This window comes from Ochotona princeps, chromosome 22 (genome assembly GCF_030435755.1).
Source record: "Ochotona princeps isolate mOchPri1 chromosome 22, mOchPri1.hap1, whole genome shotgun sequence".
Classification (NCBI taxonomy): Eukaryota; Metazoa; Chordata; class Mammalia; order Lagomorpha; family Ochotonidae; genus Ochotona; species Ochotona princeps.
Window position 1 is genome coordinate 2,244,696 of NC_080853.1, and position 24,677 is coordinate 2,269,372.

Genomic DNA, 24,677 nt, shown 5'->3' on the forward strand with positions numbered 1-24,677 from the left:
TCTGGGGTCCGCAGGGGGATCCGAGCCCCGGGGGTCGTGTTGCCGCGCCACGAGCGCGCAAAGCCCGGCACGGGGCGCCGCAGTCCCCGCGGGAGCCGGAGCGGGGGCTCGCGGACCCCCACTGAGGGGTCCGGGCAGGTGGTCGCCAGCCCGCGAAGCCCCGGCGGGGGGTGGGCCGCGGGCACGGGCGCCCATGGCCGCCAGCGCCCGTGGCCACGGTGCCCGCGGCCGGTCCCCTGCCTCCTTTCTCAGCACGCGGGAACGGCAGTCCTGCAGCCTGCTGCCCCTGGCGTGCACCGCGCTGCGGCAGCGGCAGGAAGGCGCGCGCCGCCGGCCACCTCGGCTCCAAGGGGCTACCCCCTCCCCAACTTTCAGCTCAAACTTTGGCCGTCGACTCCCAGGCTCCATGAACAGCTCACCTGTTTGGCCGGCCACCTAGGTGGCCACCACCGACTCTGCCCTTTGACCCCAGGGTGCCAGGTCAGCCATTGATTGGGCTGAGGTCACGTCAATCAAAGGCTGTCTGGCAAATGAGCAAGGGTCGTCGCACCGGAAACCGGATGCGGGTGGGAGGTCCGACAGGGGGCGCCGCTTTGGAACGGCCGGAGGTCACGCTTCTGGAAGCCATGTCCGTGCGGACGCGTGGTGGACGGGCCTCGAAGGGGCAGCGACACCCGCATCGCCGTGGGGTCACTAGGGCTGAGCGCTGAGGTCAGGGTCCCCCAGAGGCAAGGCCCTCGGGCCTCAGGTTGTTGCTTGGCCAACTGACCTGCGGACCGGGGGCCAGGCTCCCGGGGGAGGGCCGAGGCACGGTCCGGATGAGGCGGGCTGGAGGTCCCCGGGGATGCTGAGCCCGGCGCGGGTGGTGCAAGGTCAGTGGTCAGTGGCACCAGAGCTGCCCTTCCCCACCCCCACCCTGTCCCGGGGACCGGTCTGGGACCCCGGCTCACATCCAGCAGCGCACACGCACAGAGCCGAGGAGAAAGACTGGGCACCCTTCCTAGCAGGTGGAAGCGACTGCCCTGCAGCGTGGCCAGTCGGGTCGAGAAGATGGACCCTGGGCCTGCACGGGGTGGGGGGGTCACACCAGAGGGGGCCCAGCAGGGAAGCAGGGCTGGCCAGACCCGGACAGATCCTCCTTGGGGGTGCCCCAGCCTAAGGAGCAGCGAGCACCGTCCAGGCTCGCACGATAGGAAATGTTTTTGAATTGTCATGCAAGTGAGGATGTGAGACCTGGCTGTAGGGAAGGCCCTAGCGGCCTGCAGGAAGCCCCTGCTAGCCAGAGAAGAGCCAGGCCGTCGTGGCTGGCTGAGACCGTGAGGAGAGACGCCGTGATCACTACAGGCCACCGGAGCAGCCAGCGCCTGGCTGGCAGAGGACTGGCAGTCGGGCAGGGGAGTGGGCCCCACGGCAGAGCTCAAGGCCAGGTGGACAGTTGGAATGGAGATTTTCATGGCTGGTTTGGGAAGGAGGGCGTGAGGCTTAGCAGATGGATAAAAAACCATGAGTTCCAGTTCGCCCCCCTTCTTGGTCAGCTGCTCAGACACAGCCGGGGGCCGGGGCCGGCAGGGAGGGAGGCTCGATGCAGTTCCTCCGCCCAGGCACCTGGCGACAGCGGGGGCCAGGTGGCTGTGTGGTGGGCCTGTGTGTACATTGCAGGATGCAGAGCAGCACCCCTAGCTTCTACCCACTAGATGCCAGCAGCATCCCCCTCGTTGTTAGGATCACAGAGCGTCTGTAGCCTTTGCCAGGCATCCTCTGGGGGCCAAGTCAGCCCCACTTGAACACTGCTGTCAGAAGCCGAGAAGGGACCCTCAGACGCGACTAGGAACTGCATTAGAGGTGGAGCAGGCACAGGGAGAAGCCCCAGCGTGTAACCCTGACCTTCTGTGTTTCTCCTTTTCCTGTGGTGTCTGGCTCCCAGTGTGTGCAGACCCCTCATGATCTGAAGGAGTGAGGCCAAGCGCCGGCAGCCTCTTGTACGCATGAGCAGCGTGGCCAGATGTTTGAGGAGCTGAGAACTGTGGGACCCAGGAGGGTAAGATCCGGGGGTGATGGGCTGACCGAGCGGGCGTTTGGGTGGGGTGTGAGGGTCGGCCATCTTGTCAGCTTGAGATGGACCTACACAGAGATGGCGTGTGGCTTTGGGGACTGCTCTTAGAGCTGTGTGACAGTAAGAGGCCTTAACCACAGCTGAGTTCAGAGTGGAATCACACTGGGAGAGACCGATGTTAGGATGAGCAAGGATGAGGGATCCAGGCCACCTGACTGGTCCATGACGCTGAGAAAGAGGAAGTCAGGGCAGGCCAGAGCTGGCTTAACAGAAGGGACAAGACCAGGGCCTACAGCCTGTCTGTCCAGGTGATGGGCTGATGGGCTGATGGGCATGCCGGAGCTGCTGTGTCACTCAGGAGGAAGGACAGGCCGGCAGAACCAGCAGGGGGCTTGTCGGGAGTGAGGTTTACGCGGCTGCAGCAGACAGACGTCCACAGTGGACAGATGAAGAGGGACAGGAGATGCCGCTTGCCGAATGGTGCCCCTCTGGGACCGCGGCCCGTGGGCCTGGCACGGCCCAGCTCCTCAGGTGGGGAGGCACTGGCTGCCTGCCCACAAGGAGCCTCAGGACGGAAAAGGGGTTTCTTCAGTGTGGGCTCCCTACAACGCTGAGACAATGCCATGTCCAGCTGTGCCCTGCGCTGCCCCAGCTGCCCCTGTAATGGCCACCCCTTCAAAGTGGCAGCCAGCGACTGCTTTTTTATAGTAACATTTTGTGATTTTTGACTCTAAAAGCGTAAGACACATCCACATTTTAACCAGCTGCCTGTCACCTTTCTTGGGTCATTCTTATAGCTGGGAAAGAGAAGGCAAAGCAGAAATAGGTCCCTTCAGAGGGAAGGGGCAGAAACAAGCAAAAGTGATCCTTGTAGGCGTCTGTGAGAGTGTGTGTGTGTGTGTGTGACAGCGAGCGCGTAGAAGGGGCAAAGCACTTTGTTCCTGTGTGTGTGTGTGTGTGTATGGGGGGGCAGAGCGGTTTGTTCGTGTGTGTGTGTGTGTGTGTGTGTATGGGGGGCAGACCAGTTTCTGTGTGTGTGTGTGTGTGTGTATGTATGGGGGGACAGAGCAGTTCCTCTGTGTGTGTGTGTGTGTATGGGGGGCAGAGCGGTTTGTTCCTGTGTGTGTGTGTGTATGGGTGTGCAGAGCAGTTCCTCTGTGTGTGTGTCTGTGTGTATGGGGGGCAGAGCGGTTTATTCGTGTATGTGTGTGTGTCTGTGGGGCAGACCAGTTTGTGTGTGTGTATGGGGGGGACAGAGCGGTTTGTTCCTGTGTGTGTGTGTGTATGGGTGTGCAGAGCAGTTCCTCTGTGTGTGTGTCTGTGTGTATGGGGGGCAGAGCGGTTTGTTCGTGTGTGTGTGTGTGTGTGTGTATGGGGGATACAGCAGTTTGTTCCTGTGTGTGTGTGTGTAAGGGGGGCAGAGCAGTTCCTGTGTGTGTGTATGGGGGGCAGAGCGGTTTGTTCGTGTGTGTGTGTGTGTGTGTATGGGGGATACAGCAGTTTGTTCCTGTGTGTGTGTAAGGGGGGCAGTTTGTTCCTGTGTGTGTGTATAAGGGGGGCAGAGCAGTTTGTTCCTGTGTATGTCTGTGTGTGTGTGTGGTGAGGGGCAGAGCGGTCAGCTCCTGTGTGTGTGTGTATGGGGGGCAGAGTGCTTTGTTCCTGTGTGTGTGTGTGTGTGTGTGTGTATGGGGGCAGAGCGCTTTGTTCCTGTGTGTGTGTGTGTGTGTGTGTGCGCGCATGGGGAGCAGTTCCTGTGTGTCTGTGTGTATGGGGGCAGAGCAGTTTGTTCCTGTGTGTGTGTGTGTGTGTTGAGGGGCAGAGCAGTCAGCTCCTGTGTGTGTGTGGTGTGTGTGTTGAGGGGCAGAGCAGTCAGCTCCTGTGTGTGTGTGTGTGTGTGTTGAGGGGCAGAGCAGTCAGCTTCTGTGTGTGTGTGTGTGTATATGTGTGTGTGGTGAGAGGCAGAGCAGTCAGCTCCTGTGTGTGTGTGTGTGTGTATGTGTGTGTGTGGTGAGGGGCAGAGCGGTCAGCTCGTGTGTGTGTGTGTGTGTATGTGTGTGTGTTGAGGGGCAGAGCGGTCAGCTCGTGTGTGTGTCTGTGTGTGTCTGTGTGTGGTGAGGGGCAGAGCAGTCAGCTCCTGTGTGTGTCTGTGTGTGTTGAGGGGCAGAGCAGTCAGCTCCTGTGTGTGTCTGTGTGTGTTGAGGGGCAAAGCAGTCAGCTCCTGTGTGTGTCTGTGTGTGTTGAGGGGCAAAGCAGTCAGCTCCTGTGTGTGTGTGTGTGTGTGTGTGTGTGTGGTGAGGGGCAGAGCAGTCAGCTCCTGTGTGTGTGTGTGTGTGTGTGTGTGTGTGGTGAGGGGCAAAGCAGTCAGCTCCTGTGTGTGTCTGTGTGTGGTGAGGGGCAGAGCGGTCAGCTCCTGTGTGTGTGTGTGTGTGTGTGTGTGGTGAGGGGCAGAGCAGTCAGCTCCTGTGTGTGTGTGTGTATGTGTATGTGTGTGGTGAGGGGCAGAGCGGTCAGCTCCTGTGTGTGTGTGTGTGTATGTGTATGTGTGTGGTGAGGGGCAGAGCGGTCAGCTCCTGTGTGTGTGTATGTGTGTGTGGTGAGGGGCAGAGCGGTCAGCTCCTGCCCTTGGTGGTCAGTGGGTTTCTCAGACGGGGAAAGGGGGGTGTCTTGCACATGAGGGTCAGGCAAAGCCAGAGAATGTAGGAAATGCACACAACTATTGAGCTGCTCTGTCTCCCAGTGATAAATGTTTTCTGAGTGCTGACTGAGTAGCAAATGCGATTCTGAAGCTGTTCAATTAATTACTGTGCAATTAAGGCTTGCTGCTGCCCCCCCGCCTCCCTGGCAGCACCCTGCTGTCTGCAGAGGGGCTGCAGGACCAGGCTGTAGGAGCCCAAAGGCAGCTGGATGCCCAGTGCCCAAAGCAGGGAGGCAGGGGACTGGCTTGGGGGCAGCTGTGAGGCCGCTGTGGAAGATGCTAGAAACTAGGTGATGAAAATAACTTACATTCTTGGATGAACAAGACCTCCTTATTAACGAAGTGAGACCCTCGCTCTGCTCGCTAGCGGCTGCCCTGCAGCTCTCTGAACAGTCCCCGCCAGCCTTCCTGCTCAGCCCTGTGCTTGCCTAGGGGCTCTGCAGTCCCTTCAGCAGCCTGGAGTGCTGCGGGTTCCTGCTGCAGAGCACTCGGAGGGCAGAGGGGGCCATTCCGGAAAAGATGCCCAGTGCTATGGGAAGGCCACTCTAGAGAGAGGGACCACAGTGGGAGCTGGGAGGGACGAGAAATGGCAGCTTGAGGGGAAGCTTGGTTAACATTTCTGTAATTTGGGGTGGGTTTCTGGGCAACAGTATTTGATAAGGGGACTGGTATAATCCACCTTAGCCACAAGCTCAGTTACCCAGAGCAGAGTTTACTAATGAAGCTAATTGAGATGGAACATAAGCCAGCACACTGGGAGAGCAGAGGGCGGGGCTGGCGTGCACAGCACTCGCCCTTGGCTGGCCGGCCATCCCTGACCCCCACTCCTCAAGTCTGAGACCGGTGGCGGGCGGGAATCTTGAGACCTAGGCTTTCCTGGAACAGAAACCCGGGATTTAGCATTTGGCCTGTAAACGTTCCTTAGATTTTAGATTTTTATGTCTGGCTGAAGCCTTTGAGGTGCTCCTATGAAAATTGCTGCTCCTTTGAGGTAGAAATTTCTGGGCCAGGTCTATTAAGAGATTCCTGTGGTGAGAGTAGTGGCAGGATTAGTTAAGACCTGAGACCCTCTTAGTGGCCTCCCAGTGCCATCCTGGGCCAACGCCAGGCTGCTGTCTGCTCGTTAAGGAAACTGGTTCTAACTCTAGAGCCTGTCCCTACATTCTAACTGCTCCCTACCCTCTGTCCACACAGGCTGGCCTTTCCGACAGCCATGACCTTCTGCTAATTTGTAACAAGTTCCCCCTAAAATAAACGCACCAAATAAATACACAGGCTGGCTGAGGCAGGCACTGGCCTCCCTCGGGGACCCCGCCTACACTGGGTGAGCACTCCCAACACAGCAGACCTGGGCCTTGCAGGACCCAGTCACTGGGCTGTGGACGCTGCACTGGCCTCTGCCTTGTAAACTGGACACTAGCGCCCAGTCCAGTGTAACTTTCAAGGGCTTTTGAAAAACTGAAAAGAAAGGCCAAAAAGAAAAAAACCCCACAACTCTCCATATATAGAAAAAAGGGGTTAAATTGTAAAACAAAAGTGGGATGCCAAGTTACTTAATTTCACAGACTTAGGTTTTTGCGTTTTTAAGGAAAGACTGGTCTGGGTGTGTGTGAAAAACAAAAACTTAGCTACTGCAGCGCCCTGCAGAACGCACAGACACCATAGTGTCGGGAGGGGCGTGGATGGCGGGGAGGAGGGCTGCTGCAACTGGTTCCTGCGCACTGGCTGCAGCCTTGAAGCCAGTTTTCTAGGTCTAGCCTAATCGGGACACTTAACCCTGTGCCAGGTAATACAGCAGTTAACCCACGGTGCTGTCCCCAGAGTGGCCGGCCCCCACTCCACAGCCCTGCGCTGTGCTGTTGGACACCAAGGCCAGTGTGAGAAGGGGCAACGGAGCTGGATCAGCCTGAGACTTCAGGGCTCTACTAAGTTTATCGCCCTTGGAGTCAAAAGGGGTGACTCTGGGCATCTTGAATGTCTCACTGACAAGGAACGTGTGTAGGAAAGGGAGGCTGAGGAGCGCTGGCTTGGACCCCAGGCCAAAAAATTCCTTGAATTTTAGGAATCTGTTTTTGCAGTAGGTCACCTTCCTGTCCCCACACCACAGTTCCAGCTGGGGGCCACCCCTCTGCTTGAAGCACAGTATCAACTCCTAAATTTAGGCAAAGTCCATACCGCACCGAAACACCCCCTTCTTACCACCGCTGAAGGTCCAGCCTTCAGGACCCCAGGGGGAGAGAGCTAGTCCGAGGAAAAAATACCCCAAAGCCAACCCAAACTGCAGCTTTGCCAATTCATTTATTCTGATAACTCAACACAGGTTAAACTTTTGTCTTGCAAAACCGCAAAAGTAAATGTAGACCAGGTTGTTGCCATCACACAGCATTTGAATACTGCTCTGTAGTTTTCCAACCCAGAAAAACTCGCTGCAAGCACACCTTTGTCATTCATGGGTAAGGGAGAAATTCCTGATGCTGGGGCCCACCACTGTATTTCAGGGCTGTATTCTCCCCTCCTCCCTTTGCACTGGAAATTGTAGAACCGTCCCGGCCGGCAGGGCGTTCAGGAGAGCAGGTCCTTTGCAGAGGGGGCAGGCAGGCCCATTGAGATGCTAACTGCCGCTTGACCAGCAGACAAAGGAGCTGCCGGAGCCTGTCAGCAGTGTGCGAAGGAGGGCGGCCAAATGGCAAGAGGGTCTGCAGAGTCTACACGGCAAACCCCCGTCCTGGGTGGGTTGTGGGTGCTTGGGGCAGGGCAGGCCCGCCCTCAGTTGCTTTCTGCCATCTCTCACGGCGTCTCACCCTGATGGGGGTGGAGAGAGTGTGGGTGGGGGAGGGGCTGCGTGGGGGAGGGGGCGTTGCTGCTGATAGGTAACAGGTTTTTACAATTAACGTGGGTAATTCCTAGAGGGCGGGGTCTGCGAGTCTGCAAACGTGGTAAGTTCCTAGGTCGCCCCTGCACCAGTGTTAAGAGCCTGGTGCCAGACACAACCAGCCCCCAACAGGCTTCTCTAAAACATGGCGGGCAAGCCTAGGGGCGGGAACTAAGCACAGAGCATTTGAAAAGTTGCCTATTCATCCTGCCACAAGACAACAGGCTAGCCTGCTCCTGAAAGCCCCCCAAGGCGGGGAAAATGGCTCCCATCCTGGAACATTAAGACCACGCAGCCAAGTCACCGCGCGCACTTGTCTGCTCAGGACACGGACCCAGATCCTGCCGCAGGAGGAGCTCGCCAGTGTTGACTTCATAGAGTCGCTGGCTTCAGGGGACTCCCGTTTGCCTCTTTCAAGCCAAAACAGGGCAGCCAGCAGAATGCCCAGGGGGCTTGTTTGCTGCCTAGGGCCATGGCGGGTCAGCCCCAGCCTGAGAAGCTTTGGTGTGCTGCGAGCCCCTCCTGGCATTTTCCATCCATCCGGCACCATCCCTTTCTGAGGAGCGCAAGAACTGACTGCTTTCATTTCGAGCCTTGGAAACACTTTAAGTTCCCCCTAATCATTTGTCAAGAGTAACTCAAACCAGCGCAAAACGAGACACACGCGCACCAAAACACAGAAGAAAATCAATTTCTAAAGTGGACGGGACTTTGTAAACACACTTCATTTACTACTGTTCCTTCCCCCATCCCCCGCAGGATCGGCGCGACCTCGGACTGCAGCCATGTTGGTGCCTGGTCACCCGAGCCAGCGGTTACCCCTCCAGGTTAGATTCCAAACTTAGCTCCACCCGAGCTGAAAATGGCCGGAACGCACCGCCTCCCCTCGCCCTCCGAGAGGCTGCCTCCAACCCCCTCTGTGCCGCCGGCTCCAACACCTTTCCCTAGCTCGGCCGGTACCGTGCTCCTCCGGAACGCACTGTATAGTTTGCCCCCCGTCACCCCCTTGCAGCCAGTCAGGCTGGCACCTCGCTGGGCTTTACCTTCCCGCTTGCGACCTCCGGCTTCCTAAGCCTCCTGCCTCTCGGGCTTGGCGCACACAGCCCCGGACCTCTCCACCCGAACAGCATCCGGCGCGTTGCCTGAGCGGCCGCGCCAAAAGCCTGGCGACGCCCCGACGGGACCCAGCCCGCCCTCTCAACCCTGGTAGCCCGTTGGGCACCTCCGAAGTCCCTGTACCTCCTCTGCCTGTCCCCCAAGTGCCAGTACTTCCCTGGAGCCACGGGTCTGCCGAGGGGAGACTGCCCTGGGGCGCACGGGCAGGTGCGCACGCTCTTTTACGGCCGCCTACAGCGCTTGGGCGCGCAAGGAGGCGGGCCCTGGTGGGCAAGCCTGCTGCGCTGCGGCGAGGGGCGCGGCGCCGAGTCCCGCAGCTCCAAATTAACGCCGCTTGGACTCAGGCGCCGGGCTCCGAGCAGCAGCTGCTTAGGCATGATTCGTGCTCGTGGCTTTGCTCCGCTGTCGGCAGACTCTGGCACTCTCTCCCAACCCCGTTCTGGTTACTTTTTGCACATTACAACAGTGTCGCTAGGCGCGGCTGCTCGCAGCTCGCGAAAGTTGGCGCGCGCGCGCCTTGGAACCACATTTCAGGCGCCCGCCTGAGCCAACTGTTTGTAGACTGACATTTCTAGGAGTGAAAAAAGCAGCAACAGTGACTTACCGTGCCTCTGGTGCGTTGTAGTTCGAAACCTGGGCGCGCTCAGGCGGTTGGTCACGCGTCCGTGGGGCGCCCTCTCAGAGACCGCGGGTTGTCTCTAGCGGGGCGCAAGGAGCGCCGTGCCGTCCAACAAGCCTTTGGCCTCCGGGGCTCCCCAGGTGACCTGGGAAGGCTGGGGGAGCCCTGACCACCCCCCCACTCCACTCGGGGAGGTGGAGCCCGCTTTTGCCACCTTGCTTCGTACCTATCCCCCTCCCCTGCCCTTCCTCCCGCAGCTCCCACGTTGTTTGCAGGCTCCCCAGTTGGGCGGTGGGCAACCTACCTGAATCCATGAAAACAAGGAGAATCTGGATGGCGTCCTCCATCAGTGACGCCGGATGGGGATGGGTCCCCGCTTGGGGGACTCCGGGGACGGGTCGCGACGGGTGGGCTTCTTGGGTCTGCAGCGGCGCTGCTGCTTCTTGTCTCTGCGCTCCTCTGACTGCGCGGGGTCGCTGGAATTCTCCGCGGCGCGCTCGTGCTCCTCCCCCTCCCTGGGGCTGGGGGGATCCTGAGGGATGGGCTGCGCGCGATTCGGGGAGGCGTCGGGGCTCCGCAACTTCAGAGCCTGCAGGCGCTGGGTGAGAGACTGGTTAAAGGCGGAGCCCCTGGGCACCGCGGGGCCGCTCTCGTCTTCCGGCTCGGTCTCGGGCTCGGTGGCGGGGGCGGTCTCCGGCTCGCTCTCCAAGTCGGTCTCGGACTCGATTTCGGACTCGGTCTCCGTCTCGCTCTCGTAGTCGAACTCTTCCTCGTACTCTAGGCACTCGGGGAGGGAGAGGTCAACGTCTACCTCGTCGTGCTCGTGGTCGGATTCGGACTCGGGGGACTCGGGGAATACCTGGGGAGGCGAGCGGTGGTGGGCGTTGAGGAAGCTGCGGCGCTGGGCGGCCGCGCGCTGCTGGGCGCGGGCGCTGGAGGTGGCGAGGGCGCGGAGGAGCGCGATGGAGCAGGACAGCCAGAGGAGTGCGGTGGCTGCCCGGCGGCCTATGGGCGGGCACAGGTCGTTGTAGTTATGGCGAGCTCGGCGCCACTGCTGAGCCCGGGACCTGCGGTCCATCCTAGGTGCGCACCGGGAAGCTGACCGCTCTCTGGCTCTGCAGAAAGCGGCGCCGAGGAGCGGAGGAGGCTGAAGCGGAGAGAGGGACACCGTACGAAGTGAGAAGCCGAACCCCGAGGTCCCAGCCCCACCTCGCTTTGAGGAGCAAAGGGAAGTACCTACCTTCCTGGGCACTTGCGAACTTTGTAGAGCTCCGCGCCACTGTTTGCCTGTAGAAACAAAAAGAAGGGCTCAGAAAGGGGCGAAAAGGTTTGCCTTCCCCGCGCCTCCCGCTAAGTCCCGACTGCAGTCAGAGACCAGAGAGGAGCCTGCGCTGATCCGCTCGCGGAGGAGAGGAGAGGAGTCTGAGGCGAGCGGAGACTGGGCGCGGAGGTCCTAAAGAAGTTGCGCCGGACTTGGGCTGGGCATGTGCAGTAAGGAGCGAGGTGGGGGCTGCCTCCCCCGGAGCTGCGCGGTGGCGCCGCGCCCGCGGTGCAGACCCTGGCGGACCGGCAGGTGGCAGGAGGGAACCTTGTTTGAAAGGATTCGGCAAAGGTATCGGCGAGGGGCCCGGCGGGTGCCAAGAGGCAAACGGGCTACTCCCAAGTTAGGGTCCCTTGGTGGCCGGGCGAACGTTCCCTAGGGGTTAGTACCCTTCCCCAACGTCTCTGGATTGTCTGTGAAAGGAGTACCTTCTGGGGCGGCTGAAAAACGGATGGCGAAATTGCACTGTAGTCGGGGGACTGAGGGTCTACCAACGAGTGTTAATTTAGCAGCCTGGAGAGTTTTCCAGGGGCTTAATAGGTTGAGCATGGGTACCCCAGGCAGTCATTAATCACCGCAGACCCTTCGGCAGGCCTGTTGCACTGATGGGTTAGAGACGGGTGCTGGCTGGGGCAGTGATTCCTTCACAGACAACCAGGTGTCCTGCTTGAGAGGGGTCCTGGCAGTGGGGGTGTGCCCTCTCCTGAGCCCAGGAGGGAACACACCTGAGTGAGGCCGCTGGGCCGGGGAGGACAGTCTCTAGCTGTACCCCCACCCGGCCGCCTCTGCTCCCTGGGCTCTCCAGGGTGACCTGCCTTGGTGCACCTGTGGTCCGAGGCCTTGAGATACGAGTCCGGAGCGGGTGAACCCTTCGGCGAGTGCTCCTTACGCACCCAGCCCTGGTCAAGCTCTGTTCGAGGTGATTGATGAAGATTGGGTCCTGAGGCAAAGGCGGGAACACTACTGGAAGAAGAGAGATTTAGGACTAATATGCATGCTGCTGATGAAAATAGGAAGCCGTTCTGAATCCCCCCCCCCCCCCTGCTTGCCAGTGTGTTTGAACCAGCCCGGATTCTGCACGAGAGAGAGGTTGGATCGGCCAGAGCCTTCAGGCTAGGGAGCAGCTGGGGACCGCGAGATGCGCCCTGAACTCCCAGGTGGTGCGGGAAGAATCGTGCACTGTGGTGCACACAGGAGGCCCTGCCACGGTGGGAAGCCCTGGGCTTCCGCGTGGAACCCTGTGGCCCTGGGGGTGCCCGTCTCTTCGACCTCGCCCTCTCTGTGGCAAGTGCAGAGCGGACTCGCAGGGCAGTATCCTCCCCCTGGACTCCTGGGCATCACCAAGCCTTCTTCACTCAGACGCAACCTTAGACTGGGTTCTTGTCTGCTTGAGTCCCATGAAGAGGTTCTACCTGAGAGGTGCCCCCTGAGCACCTTCCTGGTGCCTGGGGCATCCTGTGCCCCGGCAGCCCTGCCCACTCCGCCCCAGGCCTTCACCTCACTGCCAGTCCCAGCAGCATCTAGCCTGTTGAGGTTTCCGTTGCTGTGTCTCGGCTGTAGCAGTCTCGTGTCTTGGGTTTTAGGAGTTGGTTTGTAGTATTCAAATACTGATTGGCGTAGTAGGGTGAGATTGATCTGCTCATCCCTGTAGAACGCACGTCTGTGCTCCAGGAGGGACCTTGACCCTTCCCACAGACGCTGAAGGGTCTCACCGTCACAGGCACCTATGTGGTGCTAATCGTTGGGTGCATGACTGGGAGGGCGCCCAGGACAGAGGCGTCCTGAGAGGGGTGCTTCCCGTCCCGAGCTGTGTCTCAATCCCCACTGCCCCTGGGGGCATTCCTTAGGATCCGCCAAGGTTCACCTGCCTGGATTCCTCATGAACACAGTTCTGGCGGTGTGCAGAGCATAGAGACCCACTGGTCTGGCTGATCTCTGGAAACCCGGTGGGGAAGTGTGGACTGTGGGTGCTGGGAATGACCTGCTGTGGGAGTGATGGCAGCTGTCAGTGCTGAGGGCTGCGATTCCTCAGCGTGCGGAAGGACTTGATGTTGCAGGTGGAATGTGTTACGCCTGGGAAGGAGGTGGCAGCCCAGAGCCGGCTGTCCAGCATAGCTGCACAGGGATGGCCTGCGTTGTTAAAAAGGATGTAGGTTGCATCACGCATGTGTTTGGGCCAGAATCTGCATTAGCAGTGCTGTTTGCAAGATGCATTTTAGTCAGAGGAGCGGCCAGCAGAGTGCTGCTTCCGAGCCCCTCCTGGAGCGGTAGACGGCATTTTGGTGTGCTCCAGGGGGGCTGGGGACCCAAACTGAAACACTGTTCCATCTCGCGCTTGATGCCGAGGCTGAGCAAATGGATCTGTGCGAAAATGCTCTTTAAAATGTATTATGTGCATGACCCTCAGCAGTGGTTGCAGCAGAGTGAATTTCAAAAAGGAGTAAGTGGGTGATGAACGACCTCGGTTGTTACCGGACTCCCTTGCTATCTGCTGGTGAAACAAGGATGCCCCTCATCACCTGGGGTTGTGCCGGGGTGGCACGGGTGTGCTTTCCAGGTCCTCGCAGTGAGGTGTTTATTTGCTTCGCTTGTGGAGAATACTGTCTTCAACCATGTGGAGTGACTGTGCTTCCAGAGAGCCAAGTGGTAACCTGTGGTTCCTAGTTAGCCTCCGTCAGGCTTCAGCTGAGCCCACGGCAGAATACTGTTAGCAATTATGGCTGTGAGGTGGGGGAGGCAGTTGGGCGGCTGCTGGCTGCTTGTCGGGGGCGGTGTTAGACATTACAGACCAGATGACCAGAGTGGAGACGCTCTTCATGGTGCGAGCCCGGATCGCTGGAACGCTGGAACGCGGTGCCGCCGAAGTCCTTCTCAACTCTGTTCTGCTTCCATGAAAGGCATCCGGAGGAAGGGGCTCAGGGCCAACTGCAGGACACGATCTTCGGGCTTGCTTCTATTTTGGAAGCACTTGAAAGCGCATGTAGCTCAGTGACAAGAAGGACCGCATGAGTGGCGGTTTCAAGACACGGGCAGACAGGTGTAGGCGGGTGGGTGCAGCGGCCCCTTGTCACGCCTTCATAACTGGGGCAGTGTTCAGAGGCCCTGGGCTCTGCAGCTCACTGGTCGAAGCGAAGAAATTAGTAAAATCCATCTATTCATTACAAAGGTCCTCTTCGTCTCCGAAATTACCAATGAAATTGGCCCTTGAGCAATCATGGGTTGAGTCACTTGTATGATCAAAACTCTTCCAGGCATGGTGTGGGAGGCAGAGGGCTGAGCCCCAGCACCACGCAGTGCGATGTGGAGTGCCTTCCTGATATTGAAAACAGTAAATTCCCCACCACACGGGCAGACAGGAGGGAATAGTCCTTGACGAGGGAAGCTCCACTTTGTCTGATTCGGAGGTTTCCACGGGTCCTGAAAGAGCCGCGAGAAGGTTGCATTCAGCGCACCCACGCCTGGGTGCCCGTCCCCGGGGGAAGCCACCTTGCTGGCAGCCGGGGAGATTGAGCAAGCATGCGGGGTTTCAGGAGGCTTTTGGGCCATCAGCTCAGGTCCCATCCACACCAGCCGAACGTGAAGGATGGGTTCTGTTGTGTCCAGCACTCAAATCTGTTTTTTGGGCAATCATTGAAAAAGACGATTTTGGGTGGGGAACTTTCCAGACTTCCCTTTGGGTAGAAGTAAACTCAGGGAGCGCAAGTTGTTCCCCAAGCCTCACTGTGATGTTCAGCCAGGAAGCTCACCCCACTGAGGATGGGCGTGGGGACCAGGAACAGTGCGGAAGCAGTCACTTGTTTAGGCCAGTGTTGTTGTTATTCAGACTGTACTGTACTCCTGGTGCTGTGATGGAGGGGATGCCATCTAGAGTGGCCAGCATGCCTTGCGGGGTGGAGGGAAGTGATTGCCCTTCCGTGACGCCGTTGCGTGGCTGAGGATGAGTGCTGAACGGGCCACGCTGTGCGGGCTGGGAGTGGGCCTCTTCCTGCACTCTGGGCCCTGTGGAGACTAAGAGTAGTGCACCCCGGCTTTTCTCCAGCATGGAAAGAACCATTTCTAGACTCCCGAGTCAACAGGCAGCGTGTGCAGAACCTTGGCATAGTGTCCCTCTTCTGCTCTGGCCCCGGAGCCTAGCATTGGACTTTGCCTTCATTGGTCCTGGCTCTGTCTGCCTACCCTTGACTTACACCTGCCTCATCTGTCCAATTCTTTGCCATGATCATCTGAAACATGGTTACCCAAAGATGCCTTCAGAGCACGTGACTCTGACCCGAGCAGTCCCCCTCTGCCCTGCCTGGGGCTGGGGGAGCTGGGGTGAGATAGCCAAGGAACACTCAGGCTGGGGCATTGCCTCTCCTGGACAGCCCACCTTCCCCACTGCCCCTGGCCTCCCTCAGGAAGGGAACTGAGAGCCTGGCTTGAGGAAGGAGGGGACAGACCTTCCGAGTGTCATGGTACAGGCATACGCTCCCAGCCATCCTTTGAGCTCGAGCTCTTCAAACTGTGATTAGACCAACATTATGTGTCTACTCACCGAGGCTCGTGAGATTGGGACCATTTCTAGATGTGCAAGTGAAGTGGAGAATTGAGGCAATTACCCTCAGGCAAATGAGGCTGGCCTCTGTAATCAGTCCATCCTGATAATGGAGAGCGCTGCTTTGAGCTAAAGCAGATTCCAAGATATTTGTTTGTATGTTCACTTTGTCTTTCGTGAGAGGCAGTCTGGGGACCCCCGGCTCCTGCTGGGTAGGCGTCAGGGTGCGTGGCTCCGCATCGTCAAGGCCAGGGCCGGCACCCTGTGCAGTCGCCGGTTACAGTCCTGGTGCTGCAACTGCACAAGGGAGACCTGGACGGGGGTCCAGGCTCCTGACTCTGCCCTGGCCAGGATCCAGCTGTTGTGGCTATTTGGGGAGTGAGCCAGTGGACTACTCTCTCTCACCCCACAACTCTGCCTTTCAAGTAATTAATGAAATCTTGGACAAGCAGGAACCTAGTGAGGCGGGATGCTATAGCAGTTGGCTAATGGGTCAGGTCTACGGCAGAATGTGTGCACGGGCCCGCCCTCTCCCTCCTGCCAGAGAGCACTCACAGTCCGCTCAGGCGTGCCTTCCCCCCTTCTGTTTGTGGGCACAGGAATCCTGGTGTGGGGCCACGTGACCTGCCAGGTGATCTGCAGTGCTGAGAAGACGTGATTCCTGGTGGGATCCCTGAATGATGTTTCACATATGTAATAAAGCATCATGGTTAGGAACACCCCAGGAAACGGCCCGGAATTGGAGGTCCTCCCTCCCCCATCCACTGTTTGCACTAAAAAAATTACCAAGAATTGTTCCCTGTGTTGGTTTTCACATTCCCTCATGACTCGGCCATCGCTTCCTGCTATGTCTGTTCTCCTGGAGAGATGCTGTTTCTGAGTGATGGAGCCCAGCACCGGCAGGAGCACTGCAGAGACAGTGTGGGAAAGGACAGAAGCTGCGCCCCCACGTGTCTCTCTCACCTGCCCTCAGACTTAGGGAACAGTAGGAATTGAGTGAACCGCAATGCTGTGCTTGGAACCCTGAGCACTCCCGAGTGAGGTGCTGTGTGGCATGAGTTGAGCTTAGAAAGTTGCACTGTTGAGCAGTCTTCATCTTGTCCCTTTGAAAATGTCTGATGTTGCTGCGTTAGTTGCAACAAACCCCCAGAACTGCTTAGCTGCAGTGGGCAGGGGCCCCAAAAGCTGACTCTCCATGCATGGAGTGAGTGAGAGCCTCTGGGGACCCACGGCCAGTTTGTTTTTGCTGTTTGTTAAGTTGTGACAGCCTTCTCCTGGTGCCCTGCTGCACTCGGTTTGCAGCCGTAATTCAGTGGCCAATGTTTTCTGCTGTATTTTAAATCTGCTGGGGGCAAGTGCCTCCTTCATGAATGTTATCTAAGAATTCTCTGGTAGTTCTGCCCATTTGTTTTGCTATGTGAATTTAAGAACCTTTTTTTTTTTTTTAAATCAAGTTTCATAATGACATTGGTGATATTTTGATTGAAGTTGCATTCCGCCTGTAAAATGAATTGAGAAATATTGTCTTTTCTGCATTTAGTCTAAAGCCAGAAGTATGATCTCACTCTCGTTTATTCAAGTCTGTGTTTTTCTCATCAAGAATTTTGTGTCAGAGAATCAAGATGGCGGAATAGGGTAAGGACACATTCAAAAGGATGGGAAAACATTTAATCAGGATGAAGCAGAGAGGACATATTCCAGGAAATAGGAAAGGACAGAACAACAGCAGAGGGTACCTGGAGACTGACAGACACAGGAAAGCAGTGGATGCAGCGGTGTGGTGTTGCAGTGGCTGATACTCCAGCAGCATTCAGCTAATGGCGATCTGAACTCCAGCAGCAGCCGGAACTCCACCAGCAACCAGGTGGGAAGGGACTTTCACAGGGAGCTTGGGAGGTGAACCCAGACAAAGAACTGTCCGTCCTGCCGGTCTGTTTGATTTGACCAGGAGCAGAGACAGAGCAGCAGATCCCAGATGGATAGTGCCAGAACAGGGTGGATTTCACAGCCCAGTCAGTCCTCTAGAGCTGAATTGGGCGCCATTTTGCGTAAGGAGGCAAAGGCAAGGGAAAGGACTGAGCATACGCTGAGCTGGGAGTGAACTCATTTCTGATTCAGTGAACTGCAGCAACGTGGCATTCTACAGGTTCTACCCAAGACAGGTCTGGTTAGCCCTAAGACCTGATGGCCAGCAGATCAAGAGCTCTAGTAGTGGTACGTCAGGTGCCATTGTGTACACTGTGGCAATAGCTTTAGGACTGCAGGGGACAACAGTGAACTGCGCATGTGCTGAGTTCGCGAGAACTCACTGAGGTCCGTGGATTGCACTGGTCCCGCAGGAAAATAATACCGACTGTGGCATTGTACGGGTCAAAATAGGTCCGTGTGGCACCCAGACCTAACGTCCAACAGGTTCCGACAAGATCAGTGCCACCAGCAACCTAACCACATAGGACACCTGGTGTCTCTCTAATCCTGGGACCTGCTCCAACTGAAAGTGGGATAAAGGTTGCAGAGACAATGGTGCAGCCTCAGCACGGTATCACAGGAGGTGGAGAGTGGTGAGCCAGGAGCTGGGGCTGTGGAGACCATGGTGAAAATCTGACATAAGAACCCAGACTTGGAACCTGCTGGAGGTTGTGGCACAAGTGGCTGCAAGCAAAGAGTTGTGTACCAACTGCAATAAGTAAAATCGAATTGTAGACCTCTGGGTGACACAGCTTAGAAACCTGCCCCAAGGAGAAGACTCTGCTAACCAGAAGTGCAGTGACCAAAAACAAAAGAGACAAAAGCACATTAAATATTACTGAAAGCCCCTGCAAAGGAGCAAAACCCTGTGCCACCTCAGAGTTCACTGAGGAAGACATCGAGAAAACGGGGCACACAGAATTCATAAAACTCATTTTAAAGCTTCTGATCAACAATGAGAAGCACATACAAGAGTTCAAAGAATTTAAGGAAGCAATAAAGCAAATCAAGGCTGATATATCAGAAATTAAGAACACAGTAGAGCAAATTAAAAATACAATGGAGAGTCTCCGAAACAGAATGAAGCAAGCAGAAGAAAGAATCTCAGAATTGGAAGGTATTTCCTGTCATCAGGGGGAAGCAAACAACAAGCTGGAAGCAGAGCTGGATCAGGCCAAAAGAAGTATTCAAGAATTGAAAGACACTATTAAGAGGCCCAATGTAAGAGTTATGGGAGTCCCAGAAGGTGCAGAAAGAGAAGCTGAGTTTGCAAGCGTATTTAATGAAATAATAAAGGAAAATTTCCCTGATCTAGAGAAAGAATTGGGGGAAAACATCCAGGAGGGGCACGGAACTCCCAACAGGCTTGATCAAAAGCGATCTTCACTAAGACACATGATCTTCAAGCTCTCTTTAATTGAATATAAGGAAAAGATCCTTAAATGTGCATGTGAAAAAAATCAATTGACACATAAAGGAATGCCAATTAAACTCACAAGAGATCTCTCACAGTAAACTCTACAGGCAAGAAGAGAATGGAATGACATATTCCAGATTCTAAAAGAAAAAAATTGTCAGCCTAGGATAACATATCCAGCAAAGCTTTCTTTTATCTTTGAAAATGAAATAAAATTCTTCCACAGTAAAGAAAAGTTACAAGCATTTGCCTCTTCCAAACCTGCCCTACAAATGATACTTAAAGATGTTCTCTTGACAGAGAAGAGGAATAGCTCCTACTAAAACCAAAGGCAAATGCGAAGAACATCCCAGTAAAACGACAACAGAAGACTAAACCAATGAACAACCCATTGCTAAAATGACAAGACCAAAGTACCATCCATACATTTAACCCTGAATGTAAATGACTTAAACCCAATCAAACGTCATAGATTAGTAGGCTGGATTAAAAAACAAAACCCATCTATTTATTGTTTAGAAGAGACACACTTCACCAGCAAAAATCAGCGGAAACTATATCGCATGGGTTTTGTTGTTTTCTGTTAGTTTCATTCTCTTCAAAACACTTTCTTCTGATTAAATCATTCAATGACTAGTAGATCATAGAGTAGCATCATTTTCTGCAAGAAGGTTCTTGGTTTTCATTTCTTCAGCTACACGTTAGTCATTTAGTAGCATGTTATTTAACTTCATGTTGTTGTTAATTTCTTTTTTCTCCCTGATGTTGATTTTGTTTTGTGGTTTTTCATTTAAGGGGATGTATAGTACCTGTGTAATGAAGACTGTCATATCTAGTAACATGTCATTTAACTTCATGGCATTATAAATTTCTATTTTTCTTTCTGTTGTTGATTTTGTATTATGACTTTTCATTGAGGGGATGTATAGTAGCTGTGAAATGGAGACTAACATCCAGATGTGAGGACACAATGTAGTATGCATTTCTACTTCCAAAGATGGACTTACAATGAAACTGTTCACTATATCTTGACAACAGGATGCTGGACTCTCTGCCATTGTCCATGCCCGCAATGATGGACATATGACTGTGTATGAAGAACTATATTTTAGTAATGATATAAAGGAACTAGGTGGGGGGGAAGGAATTGGGTAGGGGATATGGGAAATGCCAGGAGCCTATGGAATTGTATCATGAATGATAATAATAATAAAATGTAAAAAAAAAGAATTTTGTGTTTTCCTTATCTAATTTTGCTGTATCATCGTAGAGTTTGGAACATGGATATGTGTCATGTCTTTGTAACGTGGATGTGTGTCATGTCTGGAACGTGGGTGTGTGTCATGTCTTTGGAACGTGGATGTGTGTCATGTCTGGAACGTGGATGTGTGTCATGTCTGGAACGTGGGTGTGTGTCATGTCTGGAACGTGGGTGTGTGTCATGTCTGGAACGTGGGTGTGTGTCATGTCTTTGGAACGTGGATGTGTGTCATGTCTGGAACGTGGATGTGTGTCATGTCTGGAACGTGGGTGTGTGTCATGTCTGGAACATGGATGTGTATCATGTCTTTGGAACATGGATGTGTGTCATGTCTTTGTAACATGGATGTGTGTCATGTCTGGAACATGGATGTGTATCATGTCTTTGTAACGTGGGTGTGTGTCATGTCTGGAACGTGGATGTGTATCATGTCTTTGGAACATGGATGTGTATCATGTCTTTGGAACGTGGGTGTGTGTCATGTCTGGAACGTGGGTGTGTGTCATGTCTGGAACGTGGGTGTGTGTCATGTCTGGAACGTGGGTGTGTGTCATGTCTGGAACGTGGGTGTGTGTCATGTCTGGAACGTGGGTGTGTGTCATGTCTTTGGAACATGGATGTGTATCATGTCTTTGGAACGTGGGTGTGTGTCATGTCTGGAACGTGGGTGTGTCATGTCTGGAACATGGGTGTGTGTCATGTCTTTGGAACATGGGTGTGTGTCATGTCTGGAACGTGGGTGTGTGTCATGTCTGGAACATGGATGTGTATCATGTCTTTGGAACGTGGATGTGTATCATGTCTTTGGAACGTGGGTGTGTGTCATGTCTGGAACGTGGGTGTGTCATGTCTGGAACATGGGTGTGTGTCATGTCTTTGGAACATGGGTGTGTGTCATGTCTGGAACGTGGGTGTGTATCATGTCTTTGGAACATGGGTGTGTGTCATGTCTTTCCAAGCAGTTGATATTTTTTCTCACTGTGAGCGCTTTTGTCACTGTTGTTCAGGCATTGATTATGTTTTGTTTTTTTTATGTGTTGATTTGTGCACATTTTTCTCATAGTCTGCTACTTTGAGAACAGATGGCTGTTGGAGCAGCCGATGCTTGGTAAGTTAGCGGAGGTCTGTGTGGGGACAGGGTTCTGGGTCGGGGGCACTGGTGGCCGGAGAACAAAGATAACAGTGGGCTTCCCAGCAAGACGGATTTCTCCTGGAGGAAGCTATTTCCAGTCTTACAAATGTGTATTATATGACAGTCAGGGGCAGGGGGTGTCTCCCACCTGTTGCTTTGCTCCCCAATTCCCAGCAGCAGCCAGAGCTGTGCTGGCCAGTGTCAGGAGCCTGACTCGCTTCAGGTTTTCTGTGTGGGTGCCAGGTACCCAGACACTTGAGCTGGTACCTGACAGGCAGGTACCTGTTGCGTCCCACGACAGGCATTCGTAGGAGGCCGGAATAGAGAGCCCAGTAGGGACTTGAACCTGGTGCCCCGGCTGTGAGATGGGGGCTTCCTGGAGGGTGTCCCCAGGGCTGCTCCCTGGCTGGTTCGTGTGGTAGAGGAATACTTTCTCAAGAAAGTGGTACGTGCTCACTTGAACTGAGAGCTGGAGGGTGAGCGTGTGGCTGGGGTCAGGTGCTGTTCCAGGTGGAGCAGTCACCAGCAAGTACTCTTCCAGCAGGAGCAAGAATGGATCTGAGGGTCCTCTGGCAGAAGGCAGCCAGGGTGTTAGGGGAGCTGGAAAACCACAGGTGCCTTTGGGGGAGGGGTGGCAGCCCCTGGGCAGCCCCTTGGCAGCATGCAGTGTCTTCTATGCTTACCTGGAGTTGCCTTAGAGCACTAGAATCCCTGGGTCCCTGGTGGCCAAGAGGTGCTGCACTCAGGTTGTTTGTCTTAATGACTGTTCTGGCTGTGGGGAGAAGGAGAACTAGTTAATGGCAGTTGGGTCTAGAAATATGATTGATTGTAGACAATTTTTTAAAGATTAGTTTTTATTGGAAAGGCAGATCAGATTTATGGGGAGAAGAGTCAAAGAAAGATCTTCTACCCGTTGGCTTACTCCCCAAGGAGCTGAGCCAGTCCCAAGCCAGAAGCCAGGAGCTTCTTCCGGGTCTCCCACGTGGGTACAGGGTTCCAAGGCTTTTTGGGGGTGTATTTGCTCCCCAATTCCCGGCAGCAGCCAGAGCTGTGCTGGCCAGTGTCAGGAGCCTGACTCGCTTTCCCAGGCCGTAAGTGGGAAGCTGGATAGGAAGTGGAGCAGCCGGGACTCAAACCAGCACCTGTATGGGATCCTGACACTTGCAAGGTGAGGATCTGCACGGCCCTGCAGTGGGCCGTGAGGATTTGCACGGCCCTGACTGGGCATTTCTAGAGCAGGTCAGCTAACGAGGCTCGGTGGAAACATGGCACTGGGGAGTTGGCTGTGTCCAGGAAGATGCCCATGTGGAATGAGGTGGAAGTGGCCTGTGCCTTTTCCTAAGCTAGAGAAGTGGGGAAGAGAGCCAAGGGGCGGCTGGGAGGAGGCTATGAGCATGTCGGAACATGCTGAGCTGGCCAAGGGCAGTTCTGACGTGAGTTCTGCCTTTGCCCTGGAGAGCTGGAAGGGCCTTTGGACCCTGGAGGGGAACGTGTCCAGATGGCGCATGCCTTCTTCATCTAGAGCTCAGTGGGGAGACTAGCATGGGTGCAGAGGAAAAGCTAGTGTGGAAGGTACAGGAGTGCCCGGAGCTGGCGGGTCTCACAGGATCTGTCTCTGGAGCTCCGTTTTCCCAATAAGGAAACGGAGGCTCCGAGGGGTGGGGCCTGCTGGTTCCTGGGCAGCCAGCTGCTGGACAGAATGTTTAGTAGGCCTCGCTGGGTGCCAAGTGGGGGACCTTCCTGTGGAAGGGACAGGAGCCAGGCGCTCGGATGTCAGTCCCCTTGTTATCACATCTATTTTTTGTCCGCAACCAGATGCACAGTTCATAATTTCACGTTCTTTTCTTGATCACTTTAGAACTGACATTTTGCCGGCTCCTTTTTAGAGAAAGAGCCAAGCAGAGGGTGGCCAGAAGGAAGCTGGCAGCTGGGAATAGAGCTATACCATGCCCTTCGTAATCAAGGCTGGCAAGGTTTGCACACGGCCGGGAAGGACTTGGCCAAGGCTAAAGCTAGCATCATTTAGTGACACTCTATTCTGCTGCTGGTTTATTAAAAATCTGGCCAACTCCAAAAGCACCACTCATGACTTAAAACTGACCCCAGAATGTGCAGGTGGAGGCTCGGGAAAGGCAAGGCGCCCCTTTTGTGAGGTGTCGGCACTGTGTGAGACCTGGGCTGTCCCAGCCTGGACTTCAGCCTTTACTGTAGAGCTGCACACGTAATCAGGCAAATTACACTTTTTACCTAATCACTTAAAATATTAAATAGACCTGAGCCTCACGTCTGCTCAGATGGCCCCTGCTTGCCAGCTTCTTCCCGCTGGTGACTTCCTCAGAGAATCATCCTGCAAGACCCGGCGAGTGTTTCTGTCACTTGGAGCCTCTTGGCTGAGCTGTGCTCCCTCTGCACCCTTCGCTGGTGGCTCATCACCAAGGACCCAGGGAGGATGAGCCTCCTCACTTCACTGCTAGCGTGTGCTCTGGTCTCATGTGTGCTGCTGCCTCTCTGGGGGCTCCTGTGCCCTTCACTGCAAGGCCTCTGGGCTGCCCCGCCAGCAGGATACGCGTTCTAGTTGCCCAGTCCTCTGTCAGTGCCACGCCTTCCCTCTGTGCCCTCAGTGTGTCCAGACCCCCATGTGTGGAGAGCCAGCTGGCTGCTCTTGATTCTGCTTGGGGCTGGAGGCCTGTGACCTTGGCTTCCTCACTCCACAGCCTGTCAAGAAAGAGCTGAACTTCAGGGAACTTTCAGAGACTGACCCCAAAGGGAGGGCAAGAGAAAATCCAACTACAAGGCACCGGGCAAGGGCAGCCGTGTGCGTGGCAGGTTCTGTGTCAGATCTCGCTTCTTAGAAGTCACCCAGATACCCAGCGCGACAGCCTGGTGGCTAAAGTCCTTGCCTTGCGGGTGCTGGCATCCCATGTAGGTGCTGTTTGTGTCCTGAGGTCTGGCTCTATACTGTATCATCCAGCTGGGACATGTGTGCTTGTAAGAAGCAGTGCTACCAGAACTTTGTAGCTAACTCGGCTGTGTGGGCCCCCTTGCCTCTCCTCCACAGTAATGCTAGTATTATTAACAGTAGAATTCTAACACATGATGCTCTAATTATACGATCAGACTAACACAAGTGCAATATTATTCTTTCCAGCACTTTTCAGAGAGAAGTAGCTGGTGTTGGCTTACTGTGTGGAACAGACTTCTTGGCTAACTCGGGGGACCAGCGCAGGAAAAGCCCTGTGCCCTCATCTGTGTCTTTCCGGGGCTGCGGCCTAGTGCTAAGGAGAGAGTGCGATTGGGACACAGGAGCAGGTTCTGCAGAGCCCTCTCCTGGGCTTGTGATCTGCTGCTGTGGGCTCAGGGACCAGCAGCTGCTGGCAGTCTTGCTCAGCAGCACCTCGAGGCCTTGAGGGGGTGGTGGGCAGGGGGCGTTTCCCCCTCCCTGTACCCTCTTCTAGCAGGGCCCAGGGAAAAGGCCGAGGGTCGGTGTGTGTGGCCGGTTGTAGGTAGAGGCTCAAAACTGAGCAGGTGGCAACAGTGGACGTCCCTTGGCCACAGCCAGGTCAAGGTGATGGCTATGAAGATACCGCTGAGAGTGCTACTGGCGGCTGGTGCCCACGCTGCTCCTGCTCACCCTGGGGCGCAGCAGGCCATGGCTTCAAGGATGGGGCCGTAAACCCGGACTGGCTGAG

The 24,677-nt window shown here is 55.3% G+C and overlaps 1 protein-coding gene and 1 long non-coding RNA gene across 2 annotated transcripts; one reads left to right on the plus strand and one right to left on the minus strand.

The window, feature by feature from the left end:
• Positions 1 to 594: 594 nt before the first annotated feature.
• On the plus strand, positions 595 to 8,447 carry LOC131482947 (uncharacterized). The gene is made up of 3 exons (XR_009247412.1): positions 595 to 872; positions 1,925 to 2,038; positions 8,380 to 8,447. It is a non-coding gene; the product is annotated as an uncharacterized LOC131482947 (long non-coding RNA).
• A 1,216-nt stretch (positions 8,448 to 9,663) lies between these two features.
• Positions 9,664 to 10,528, minus strand: LOC101526074 (neuroendocrine secretory protein 55-like). The gene has a single exon (XM_004585934.2). The coding sequence runs from the start codon at positions 10,431 to 10,433 to the stop codon at positions 9,702 to 9,704; it is 732 nt and encodes a 243-aa protein (XP_004585991.2). The 5' UTR covers positions 10,434 to 10,528; the 3' UTR covers positions 9,664 to 9,701.
• Between the last annotated feature and the right edge of the window lie 14,149 nt (positions 10,529 to 24,677).

Bases quoted from the DNA above. Each gene is read 5' to 3' on its own strand.
- LOC101526074 (XM_004585934.2), bottom strand. From the start codon at position 10,433: ATGGACCGCAGGTCCCGGGCTCAGCAGTGGCGCCGAGCTCGCCATAAC.